At 54.3% G+C, this 12,573-nt stretch overlaps 1 protein-coding gene across 1 annotated transcript in view; it reads right to left on the reverse strand.

Moving 5' to 3' along the window:
* Positions 1-12,573, reverse strand: part of CDH23 (cadherin related 23) — a 334,982-nt gene that overhangs the window by 11,522 nt on the left and 310,887 nt on the right. The window contains exons 40-53 of the mRNA XM_054174778.1: positions 10,646-10,826; positions 9,499-9,632; positions 9,059-9,268; positions 8,813-8,920; positions 8,101-8,203; positions 7,120-7,245; positions 6,826-7,032; positions 4,074-4,532; positions 3,146-3,262; positions 2,397-2,621; positions 2,143-2,312; positions 1,164-1,301; positions 889-1,008; positions 292-469 (exon numbers count right to left, since the gene is read on the reverse strand). Of these exons, the coding sequence (XP_054030753.1) occupies positions 292-469; positions 889-1,008; positions 1,164-1,301; positions 2,143-2,312; positions 2,397-2,621; positions 3,146-3,262; positions 4,074-4,532; positions 6,826-7,032; positions 7,120-7,245; positions 8,101-8,203; positions 8,813-8,920; positions 9,059-9,268; positions 9,499-9,632; positions 10,646-10,826 (2,476 nt within the window). The remainder of the gene's footprint in view (positions 1-291; positions 470-888; positions 1,009-1,163; positions 1,302-2,142; positions 2,313-2,396; positions 2,622-3,145; positions 3,263-4,073; positions 4,533-6,825; positions 7,033-7,119; positions 7,246-8,100; positions 8,204-8,812; positions 8,921-9,058; positions 9,269-9,498; positions 9,633-10,645; positions 10,827-12,573) is intronic.

The raw sequence follows: 12,573 nt of genomic DNA on the forward strand, positions 1-12,573 counted from the left end.
GTCAGGTTGTTTGGGGCTCTGAGCAACCTGCTGTAGTTGCAGATGTCCCTGCTGACTGCAGGGGGGTTGGTCTAGGTGACCTTTAAAAGTCTCTTTCAACTCAAAACGTTCTATGATTCTAAGGAACTGGGAACAGTGGAGCAATAATGAAAGCTCCGAGCTTTTGCTTTTGCTCCTTGGACCGTGTGCACAACCTTGCTCCAAACCAGCCACAGGACGTGGGGTATGGGCTTGGGCCCCTCACCACAGCCCTCTTTCCTGGGGAGGAGATCCCCCACTGCCAGCACCTACCTGCTCCAGGCCCCTCGATGCTGTAGGTCACCACACCGTTATCCCCTTCGTCCAGGTCCGTGGCAGTCATGGTGATCACCGACGTCCCTGCCGGCTCGTTCTCGTAGATGCTGGTCCTGAACTGGCTCTTGCTGAACTGGGGCCTGAAGTCATTGATGTCCAAGACTGTGATCAGCACCTTCAACAAAGCACAGCTGGCTGGGTGACATGGGGCTGGAGAGGGCCAGGCAGCCCTTGGGGACCGTAGCCCTGCCGTGACCCTTGACTCTGCTGCTGGAGTGCAGTGCCCTTCCTGCTATTGGATTAGCACCGCTGGCTGAATTCCTGCCTCCAACAATGGGGGCCAGCACGGCCTGGGGCACCCATTCACACCACAGCACTTGCAGACAACAATGTCATCACTCTCCCCTGCCCCTCCTGCTGGCTCACCCTCCCCACAGAGTCCCCTGCACCACAGCCCCTGGGGTCTTCTGCTCTTCCAACTGCTTAATTCCTTCCTGAGCCACCAGCAAGCGTGCTGGTGAGGTGAGCCTGAGGTGTGACACCTTCTTGCTGGTGACCACCACACCAGGGATGGTAGGAAGAGGAGAGCCCCACCTGCACGGAGTTCTCCCGACGGTTACTGGAGACATCCCCAGGGTTGTCCCTGGCCACGGCTGTCAGTGTGTAGTGATCCTTCTTCTCCCGGTCCAGGGCTGACAGGATGTAGATGTCACCCTGCAGCACACAGAGACCTTCAGGTGGACCTCGTCTGGCAAAGCTGGTACTCAAGAAGGGGCAGAAGGTGAGGCGTGGGAGCAAGGCACAAGGTGGGACCATCTCAGCCTCTCCTCACTTTCCCCACTCTGCTCCAGCCTTGGTTGGCTCCTTACCGTGTCAGGATTTATCCCAAACTTGCCCTCTCCATCACTCAGGCTGTACTGGATGAGAGCAAAACGCCCAGAATCTGCATCTGTGGCCTGGACCCTCAAGATGACTGTACCCAGAGGCACGTCCTCAAAGACAGCTTTCTGCAAGCAAAGGGAGCAGGCAGGACTGGTTGCTTCACTTGCTGGTTTAGCAGGCAGTGGCCAAGGTGCAGCTGCACCCAGAATAAGATGGTCACACTGAGTACATTGGGATGTATTAGATGGGCAGTGGTCAGTAGGTTGAGAGAGGTTCTCCTGCCCCTTTACTCTGCCCTGGTGAGGCCACATATGGAATATTGTGTCCAGTTTGGGGCACCTCAGTTTAAGAAGGACCTCAGGGAACTGCTTGAAAGAGTCCAGGGCAGAGCCACAAAGCTGCTGAAGGGAGTGCAACATCTCCCTGCTGAGGAAAGGCTGAGGGAGCTGGGGCTCTTTAGCCTAGAGAAGAGGAGACTGAGAGGTGACCTCATTCATGTTTATAAAGCTGTGAAGGGTGTCAGGAGGACAGAGCCAGACTCTGTTCAGAGATGCCCAGGGAGGATGTCCCAGGGGGACAGGGGCAATGGGTACAAGCTGAAGGTTCCATGGGAACACAAGGAAAAACTTTTTCACTGTGAGGGTGGCAGAGCCCTGGAAGAGGCTGCCCAGAGAGATTGTGGAGTCTTCTTCTCTGGAAACTTTTAAAACCCACCCAGATACATTCCTGTGTGGCCTACCCTAGCTGATCCTGCTCTGGCAGGGGGGTTGGACTGGATGATCTTTAGAGGTTCCTTCCAACTCCTTATGTTCTGTGATTCTGTTTTTTGACCATCATCTTCAGATGGGTCAAACACAGACAGAGGGAAGAGAAGGTGTCCCTGGAGAACTCCCAGCTCTGTTCCTCTCCTCCTTTGGCAGGCACTGCCCAGCACCACATAGACTTGAAGGGGAGAGCCCAGCTCACCTGGTAGGAGGGCTGGCTGAAAACAGGGTTGTTGTCATTGATGTCCACTATCTGGAGGTACACAGGGATCTCGGCGGACCTGCGGGGAGAGCCGTTGTCCGAAGCTCTCATAGTGAAGTTCAGCCACTGCACCTCCTCGTAGTCCACTGTCCTGTTGGCCACAACCTTCCCTAGAGGATAGCAGACCCTGAAATGAAAAACCTGTCCCAGGTTTCCTACCTGCCCCAGGACTTCTACCTCCCCAGGCCACTGACCTGCTGACTGGTCTTCAAGGCAGGCATAGCCTTCTGGGGAGAGGTTCAGCAGCTCGTAGGTGATCTGTCCATTGGCACCTTTGTCTGGGTCCACTGCTGAGATGGAGATGAGCGTGGTGCCCTTTGTGGCTCCCTCCAAGATCTTCTCAGTGAAGTAAGTGACCCCAAAGGGGCGGAAGCGGGGGGTGTTGTCATTGACGTCCAAGACATTGACTGTCAGCTTGGCTGTGGCCATGGTAGAGACCAGAGGGAAAGAGAAGAGAGGGAGGACAAGTTAGAGAGTGAAGGGTATGAAGGATGGGAGAAAGGAGGGGTGCAAAGCTATGGGCATGAAATCCCAGGAAAGTCAACTAAATGGAGCTGGTTTATCAAGAAAAATGGCAGTATTGGCAAAGCCACTATGCCCTGAGCTGGCTGTGGGATAGTCCCACCAGCTTCAGACCTACTCCTGATCTGTATGTGCCTCTCATACACCGGACTAGATCTGCCAGGAGCAGGCTGGCAAGACATGATGGGGGTGGTAATGAAGAAATGAGTATCTCCCATGGTACAGTAATGGGCACAGGGTTCTCTCCATCCCCAGTACAGCCCTGAGATGTCTGAACCTTTACTAAAAGAGAACCTGAACCTAATGGTCCAGGATGCTGGAGAGGGGGTGGGAGAGCTGTTGGCTACCCAGAAGTTGCACTGGTGACTGGGAAAGGCTGTGCAGGCTGCCAGCCCTGACCCTGAATAGAGCTCACCCTTACCATTGGGCACGCTGACCGAGCGGTCGAGGACTTCGCTGGCATTGTCATGGACAGAGATGGTGACCTCGTAGGTGGCTACCAGCTCCCGGTTGAGAGGCGTTTTGATCTTCACAGCTCCTAGGAACCCCAAAAAGATGAGGGTCACAGGTTGTACCTGTGCCCTCCCAACACTGAGGACCCTTGATAGACCAGTCTGCACCAGCCAGCTGCTGCTCCTTCTGCTGCTTTTGCTCTCCTGCCTCTCCTCAAAGGCTAAATGGGGAAAATAGGAGGAGACAACTTCTCTCCCCCTGCTCTCCATCTAATGCCTTCCTGCCTGCTCCACTCTACCAAGCTAACAGGTTCAGGATTTGGGTTGTGTGGATGAGGAGTTTGGGAGCAATGGCTGCTACTCCCTTGCACAATCACTTCCACCTTAGGCTCAGCATCTGGGTGTCTTGTCTTGTACCCTTTCCAACTAGGGTGGTTTGCATTCTCAGATCATCTCCATGCTTCCAAAACAGAGGTGAAGAACTCCTGGCCCTCTTTCCGTGAGGGCAGAGCCTGCCACCTACTCCAGAGTCCACCCCAGCTCCCCTCAGTGAGGGTGCCTATGTCCAGTCTGCCAAGGCTGAGCAGCGCCTGGCCACCTGTGATGGAGATGGGCAAGATGGAAGGAGGTGACGGATGGCACAGAGACAGAAACAAGCAGAGACACAGAGACAAACCTGGTGAGCTGAGAGCCAGAAAGGAAAGAGAAGGGTTAGATAAGTCACAGAGAAGACAAGGAAAGGCAAGACAGGGCATTTGGAGGAGAAGAGAGGGGAGGCAGGAGGGGAGCATCATCTCCCCGTGCCTTGGTCACCTACCTCCAGGCAGAGAAGAAGAAGAAGAAGCAGAGAGAGGAGAGGGGTCCTCGCTGCCCGCGCAGCCCTTCCTGCTCTCCTACCTGTCGTAAAATCCACCTCGAATGCTCCCTGCTGGTCAGGCACCAGCGCGTCCGTGTCGTCGCGGGCCACGATCTCCAGCAGGTAGTACTCCAGGCGAGGGTGGAGGTCCCGGTCGACGGCGGTCACCTCGGCCACGAGGGTGCCGGGGGGGGCCGACTCGGGGATGCTGACCGTCTGGATGGGGTTGATGAACTCGGGCCGGCAGTCGTTGACGTCGTCGATGAAGAGGCTGACGGTGGCGGTGCCCGACAGCGCCGGCGTGCCCTGGTCCACGGCCACCACCGTCAGGCGGTAGGCGTCCCGCTCCTCCCGGTCGATGGTGAGGTTGGCCACGCGGATCACCCCCGTGGCGGCGTCGATCAGGAACCTGTCCTGCCCACCGCTCTCGATCCGGTAGTCCAGCTGCTGGTTGAGGCCGGTGTCGGCATCCGTGGCTGTCACCTGAAGGATGGAGAAGCCTGGAAAAGGGGATGGAGTGCCCTGCCCTGAGTGTGGCAGTTTTAGGCTATGCCTTTAAAAAGTCTTTTCACAGATCTTGAACAGAAAATAGTAAAGATGTAAATAAGTCACTGCTGGGTGTAACAAGGAAAATAATGATCATTCTAAACCATCCCATTGGAAAGACTTAAGCTAGTAATGGAAACAATCTCTCTCCTCGCTTCCTCGGGCTGGGAGATACTGACTTGCTTCTGCTTGTCCTTGGCTGCACTGCTTTTGTTGTGACTGGCATTAACTTCTCTGTTTCTGTCCCTTAGGTACAGGGCGGTAAGGGGGAGGCAGGGAGGGATAAGCTAGTGGCTTCCCCTGGTCACAGAATCCCAGAGGATTGGTTGGAAGAGAGCTCAAAGATCATCGAGCCCAACCTGTCACCACAGACCTCACGACTAGACCATGGCACCAAGTGCCACATGCAGTCCCCTCTTGAACACCTCCAGGGATGGCGACTCCACCACCTCCCTGGGCAGCACATTCCAATGGCGAATGTCTCTCAGTGAAGAACTTTCTCCTCACCTCCAGCCTAAACTTCCCCTGGTGCAGCTTGAGACTGTGTCCTCTTGTTCTGGTGCTGATTGCTAGAGAGAAGAGACCAACTCCCTCCTGGCTACAACCACCCTTCAGGTAGTTGTAGAGAGCAAGAAGGTCTCCCTTGAGCCTCCTCTTCTCCAGGATAAGCAACCCCAGCTCCCTCAGCCTCTCCTTACAGGACTGTGCTCAAGGCCCCTCCCCAGCCTTCATTGGCCTTCTCTGGACACGTTCAAGTGTCTCAATGTCCTTCTTAAGCTGAGTGGCCCAGAACTGGACACAATGGTCCTTGGCCAGGGAGGTTCTTGTGCTGTTTATTAATAGTAAACACCTGCAAATATTGTCAATCCTGTATATTTTGTGCATGTTTGTTGCCTTCCATTGTAAATTGTAGTGTTGCTTCTAAATACAGATTTAATTTGCTTCCACCTGAGCTGGTCTGGCAAATTTAATGTTGGGGGGGAGGAGGGGAAATTTTCAACCCACCACTAGGGGACACAGCCTGCTCAAGTGAGGGTTGGGAGGGCAGCAGCAACAAGGCAAATAGCGTCAAGCCCCAATATGTGGGCAGCCCCAGTTCCCAAATTCCTATCCTGGGCAGCCCTGACAAGGAAAGCTGCATCCTCACAGTGTCCCTAGGGGACACTCAGATCTCCTCATTGCTCACTCTCTGCGGCAGTGTAGGCTGGGTGCCTCCTGTTACTGCCACATAAGTTACACCTCCGGTGTCCCGAGTGTCCAACCCAGTAAGGTAGAAACAGGAAACAGCCTACTTCTACCCATAACTCCTGTGCCCTATAAATTCATCTGCAAAGTCATTCTCTTCCTCTTTCTTCCCTCTCTGCTCCCCTGGGAGAGGCTCCCTATTGGGTAACAGTGGGGGGTGTATTTCAGGCCTCTTAAGCCTGTGTAGGCCTAATGGCAGGAGGAAAAGGGGTCATGCAGTCTCATGGGCAGCCTGAGACTAGCCTAGCAGTAGAGGGGGGAAAGAAAGAGCCCTGGGGATTTTGGGTACACCCTCAGGTGGGGAGAAGGGAAGTGCTGTGGGCCCTTGGGTGTGGTGTGAGTGACTCTGTAGGCTTTGGGATATTCTTGCCACTATGCTTTGTAGTTTCTGTAAAACACCAATTGCTTTTCCATTTAAACTTTCCATCACTCTGCAATCCGTTTGTGTGAGTGTCATCCTTTTGTCCCTCTTGGGGCAACAGAGAATAGAGTAGAGTGGAATAGAGTAGAATAGAATAGAGTAGAATAGAGTAGAATAGAATAGAGTAGAATAGAATAGAATAGGATAGGATAGGATAGGATAGGATAGGATAGGATAGGATAGGATAGGATAGGATAGGATAGGATAGGATAGGATAGGAAAGGATAGGAAAGGATAGGATAGGATAGGATAGGATAGGATAGGATAGGATAGGATAGGATAGGATAGAATTAACCAGGTTGGAAAAGACCTTTGAGATCATTGAGTCCAACCTATCACCCAACACCATCTAATCAACTAAACCATGGCATCAAGTGCCTCATCCAGTCTCTTCCTAAACACTTCCAGTGATGGTGACTCCACCACCTCCCTGGGCAGCCCATTCCAATGGCTAGTCACTCTTTCTATGAAGAACTTCTTCCTAACATCCAGCCTAAACCTCCCCTGGTGCAGCTTGAGACTGCATCCTCCAGAGGATCTGTCTGGCTCCACAGCAGGACACCCTCACGTCCTCTCCTGACCTGGGGGGCTGTTTTCCCTCAGCCGTGCGGTGATGGACGCTGGCTGGAAGATGGGGCGGTTGTCATTGTCATCCAGGATGGTCACCATCAGGCTGGCAGTGCTGTTCAGCCCCCCCACGTCACGAGCCACCAGCGTGAACTCCAGGTGAGGATCCGGCAAAGCCTCTCGGTCTATCACGGCACCACCAGGCTTCACCGAAACGACACCTGGAGGAGAGGGAAAGCCTGGTGACAGACCCCACAGCTACCTGGTGGCCTTGGGCTGGGGGACAGGGACCTGAGGAGCCACCCCACCTGTCCTGTTGTCGATAACAAAGAAGTCTAGGGATGACTCCAGGAGCTGGTAGGTCACCACAGCGTTGCTGCCTTCATCATTGTCCAGAGCTAGGATAGGTCCACTGAGCATCGTGACCAGAGTTCCTGGATGGGATGATAAGGGTTAGAGAGGGTGACAGCTCACTGTGGAACACCCCCAGCCTCCCACCAACCCCAGTGACAGATGAGGGACAGCAATGAATGGATGGAGGTGACAGAACAGGGTCTTGTGGGGCATGAGGCAGTCGGGGGGAGGCGGCTGCTGCAGCCTTGCAGACCGACTTGGGAGGCCCAGGTGAGGAACGTCCAGCTAGAAACAAACAGACAGACACATCCATCAGATGGGTGGCACCAGCACCCTGCTGCCAAGGGCGTCACCTGGAGGCACCCAGATCCTCTGTCTGGGACAGGGAGGTACCTGAGATCTTGGAGCAGGGAGTGACTGAAGTGGCAGGAAGGCAACAAAAAGAGCATTTCTAAGTCTTTGGCTGGGATATGTCTGCCTGGACAGGCTGATGTCCAGGTAGAGTTTATCTCTAACCATCAAAGCAAGGTGGCTCCAGGTGCTAGTGATGGAGAGATAGCACTCCATCCCCTGGCAGGGATGTGGGACAGGTTGGTGCCCTCAAAGCTGTCCCCAGGGTTCAGCTCAGGCCATGGGTACCTCTTGCTGTCTGCAGCTGAGCAGTTCCCAAACGGGGCCACGTTCTCACAGGGTTGTGTGTGACCTGTGCCAGGATGGGTTTCCACCAGCAGCATGGACTGAATCAAGTCTCCCTGAAGCTCACCTCCCTGGGTGGCCAACAGGAGCCCTTTATCCTTAGCATCCCTGTCCCACTGACCTGCAGCCTTTCCCTGCTCAGCGTTGTGTCTCCTCCATGACGGACAGGAGACACCTCCCCTTGCCTGGGCCCAAAGGGTGTCTCCAGGAGCCACGTAAAGGAGCAAAGAGAGACCTACCTGCAGGTGAGTTCTCCATCACCTCAGCCTGGTAGGAGTTCTGTGTGAAGAGGGGCCGGTTGTCATTCTCATCTGCTATGGAAATGACCAGAAGGTCAAAATCCTAAAGGAAAACACAGAGAAGAGGGTGATGACCACAAGATCCTTCCCCTTGAACTCCCACCTCTCCCAGCTCCAGTGTGATGCTAGTCGAAGCTGGAGCTCTGTGCAACCATGATGTTGTACTCCCTGGACCACCCTGCAGGGACTCTCATCCCAGGACTGGGCAACCCTTCCCAGCCTACACTCTGAAGGGATATCAGGACAGGACCAAATGATGCTCCAGTGTCATTGTGGTTGGCCAGCAATCCAGCCCAACTGTGTCTCATCTTCTGTGACATCTACTGCTGTTAGATGGACTTCAGCACGTGTTGTTGGACTTGGCCTAAGGGCTCTGGGCAATCTGACCTAGTTGAGGATGCCTCTGCTGACTGCAGAGGGGGTTGGACTAGATGACCTTTGGAGGTCCCTTCCAAGCCAGACCATCCTATGATTCTGTGATTCTGAGTCCTACTGGTAACATTCTCTGCTGGGATGTGGGATTGCAGCCACCTCCTTGTGCCCCCCAGATGCTTCCAGGGGATGAAGCTGCTGTTGGAACTGCTGTGGGTAAGCGCACTGCCTGGTTTTGGCCACGGCAGGACCTCCTTCTGCCACCTGTCTCCATAATTACCCGCCTGGCATTGCGAATGTTCTCGGGGTTGTCCTTCACGGTGACAGTCAGCCTGTACTCTGCCACCCTCTCCCTGTCCAGCGGGCGGTTGACGTAGACAACGCCGCTCTACCGAGGGGAAAAAAACAGGCAGGGAATAGGTACAAGGGACACGAGGAGACCTTGCCCAGCGGGGGTTCTCCTGCCAGGCAGCACCATGGGTGCCCACCCCCCCGGTCCCAGCAGCCCAGCCTCCCGGGGTCGTACGGTGCTGTTGATGTAGAAGGCGCTCTCGGTGTTGCCTGCCGTTATGTCGAAGGTCAGGAGGGCGTTGGGGCCCTGGTCGGCGTCGCGGGCGAGGACGCGGGTGACAAAGCTGGAGACGGCGGCGTTCTCGCTCAGGGTGAGGTTCATCGGGAGGTTGATGAGCACGGGGTCGTTGTCGTTGATGTCCAGCACACGAATGCCTACCACCATCTGCCAGCCAGAGAAGAGACCTGAGCACGTGGCGCCTATTTCTTTCCCTCCCACTCTCTGGGTTTTTTTTTTCACCCTCTTTGGGCTTCACCACACAGCCCAATGTGAGCTAGGGAAGGAAAACCCCAGGGACAAGTGGAAGGAGGAGGAGGAGAGCGAAGGCAAAGGAGACCCTGAGGAAGGATCTGGAGTTGGGAGACACCACCCCACAGCCTTCCTGGGGGACTCACGGTGGAGCTGAGGGGTGGCACTCCCCGGTCCCGGGCAGCGATGGTGAGGTTGTAGAAGGGGATGTTCTCGCGGTCCAGCTCGGCATCCTTCCGCACCCTCAGCTCCCCTTCCACCGGGGAGATCACAAACTCCCCTGCCAGAAACAACGAGGCCCTGGCTCATGCTGTGCCACTGGAAACGTCCTGGCTCCCCAGGGGAACAGCTTGTTTGGGAGCAGGGGCACAGGCACCATAGAATCACTAAGGTTGGAAAAGACCTCCTAAGATCATTGAGTACAACCGTCAAGCCCACACCACCATGGCCATTAAACCATGTCCTGAAGTGTCATGTCTACAGGTTTCTTGAACACCTCCAGGGATGGTGACTCCACCACCTCCCTGGGCAGCCTCTTCCAATGGCTGACTGCTCTTTCAGGGAATCTTTCCTAGTATCTAACCTAAACCTCCCCTGATGCGACCCATTACTGAGCTAGAAGAGAACTCTGGCAGCCAGGGGTTAATCTAGATGCTCTCCCAGGTACCAGCAGTATTGAGGGATGGATTGAATAGCCAGATAAGAGGTGCCCACACCCCTTGTTTGGGCTTCTCTGAACATGCCCACAGCCCTCCAAGCACCCAGCCAGCTCTTGTGATGGGTGTGCTACACAGTGTGGACCCCAACGAGCCAAGGGGCTTTGTCCTGGTTGTTGTTGGAAAAGCTTTTCTATGGGGTCAGCTGGGAGATAGGACAGGGCTCTGCCTTCCAGATACTCTGGGCTAAAGTCACTACCTGGTCACAGAGATGCCCATGGCTCCTCTGCCACTTGCTCCAGGGTGCTGGTGGGGCTAGAGACACAGGTTGCAGAGTCCTCAGACACCCTGCCAGCGCCAGGACCTTTTTAATTCTGGTGTCTTTATTGTTCACCAGCCTTCCCCACTCCCTTGCACAAGCCCTGGGCACCCTGTGGGCTGGCTAAGAAGAGGTAAAGTTTCCTGTTGCTCAAAACAGGATTTCCTGGTGTTGAAAGGCTGAATTCGCAGAAGCGCTGGGAGGAGGATGGCTTTGCTGAAACACTTCCGCCCCTCGCTCCCCCCGCCCCTGCAAGCCAGGTTCCTCCATGGGGCAGCCAGAAGGAGAGGTGGTACCCCCCCCCAGGTCCCTGCTCACCGAGGGGGTCCCCATCGATGATGCTGTACTCCACTTGCCCGCTGGGTCCTGAGTCACCGTCGTGGGCCAGGAAGGTCCAGACCCGTGGCCCTGGTTGCCCTTCTGTGACGTCGAAGGGACCCTCGTAGGGTCGTGGGAAAGTGGGACAGTTGTCATTGATGTCGTTGAGGTTCACCAGCACCTGTGGGCAGGGTGAGAGGGTGGAGGACAGTAAGAGGAGAGGGATGGAAGACCAGCTGGCCATGAGCATGGGAAACCATGGACAGGTGATGGCATGAGATATCTCCATCAACCATCCAGCTCACAGTTCAGGGACTCAAACTCAGCTGTTCCTGGTCATGCCTGTCCTACACTGACACTGAAACCACACACAGGTGAGGTCCTATTAAACCACACACAGGTGCAGCCCTTTTCAGACTCTGGGCCACACACCATGAGTGTGCATGGACTTGACCACCAAAGCTTGAAAAGCCCTGACCTGTGCAGCCAGCTGCACAATTGCTCACTCCTTGTCCACCAAGGCCTTCATTCCTCATGCTGAGTAAATCTTAACAAATGTGCAGTTTGTGTCATTATTCCAGCACAAAACAACACTTAGTGTTGTTGGTATGCCTCCCATCTTAGCATGCCCTCCACTGACATGCTTAGCTGGCTCAAAATCAATCCTACAGGTCTCAAAAGAGGAAAGCAACAGTTTTAGGACAGGGTAGACCATGGGGCTGCTGGGCAAAGCTGAGGATCCAACAAACTTGAGTCTTGCTTTTTAACTGAGCCACACTACCCAAAAGACCTTTATTCAGCTCTGTATTGGATTGTCTCCTTTCTGGGCTTCAGGGAACTTCACAAGGGAGAAAATCTACCTGAGGAGGAGGCTGGGCTTTGGTGGTGTGGGTATAAGAGAGACACTGAAAATGAGGAGCTTTCTGACCTCCTGGGTTAAAGGACAGTAAAATCTATCAGATGGACATTTGCTGCTGGCTAAGTCTTATCTTGACAGGAGAGTTTAGCTGAGTCTCTGCTCCATTTCCTAGCAGTTTCCTAGCAGTGGAGACAACAAACATGGGCATGCCTTATCAGCTTGATGGCTTTCCCATCTCTCAGGGCCTTAAATCATCACTAAAGCTCCTCCTAAAAGCAGTTTTCATACAGAGCTGGCAAGGGTAGGAAGGGTGTTTCCTATCTCCCTGCTCAGTACTGAAGGGCTTTCCAAGTTCATGTCCCTGCTTGGGCCAAAAGCAGGGAAAGCTCTGCCTCTGCCTGCAGCAAGCCAGCAGTTAAACCCCAGGGCTTGAGGTTTCCATAGCAGTTTTCCTGGGTCGGGAAGGCATCTCCAGTAGTATCAGATGCACAAGTCTGAAGGTTTCCCATCTGCCCAAACATGGAGCACAGTGCTGCTGAGGCTGGGGACACAGATATTGTCAAGGGAAATCTCCCACACTGGTATCTCCCCTTTGGTTTCTCTATTTATCTTTGCACACAAGAACTTAAGCTCCTTTTGAAGGATGACAAAACTCTTGGTTCCATATCAGGTTACAAGGGACCCTTGAGGGTCATCTTGTCCAACCCCCCTCCTGCAGTGAGTAGGGACACTTCCAACTAGATCACACTGCCCATGGCCTCATCAGGTTCCACCCGGCGTGTCTCCAGTGGTGGGAGACAACCTCCCTGGGCAACCTGTTCCTCATTGTAAAGAACTTCTTCCTAATCTCCAAACTAAATCCACCCTGCTATAGCTTCAAAACATTGCCCCACATCCTGCTGCCTTATGTCCTTCTAAAGAGTCCTTCTCCAACCTTCCTGTGGGTCCCCTCCAAATACTGAAATGCTGATAGACAATCTCCCTGGAGCCTTCTCTTCTCCAGCCTGAACAACAGACTGTAGGAGAGGTGCTCCAGCCCTCTGATCATTTTTGTTGCCCTCCTCTGGAC

The sequence above is a fragment of the Dryobates pubescens genome, chromosome 30, assembly GCF_014839835.1.
Source record: "Dryobates pubescens isolate bDryPub1 chromosome 30, bDryPub1.pri, whole genome shotgun sequence".
In the NCBI taxonomy this organism is placed as follows: Eukaryota; Metazoa; Chordata; class Aves; order Piciformes; family Picidae; genus Dryobates; species Dryobates pubescens.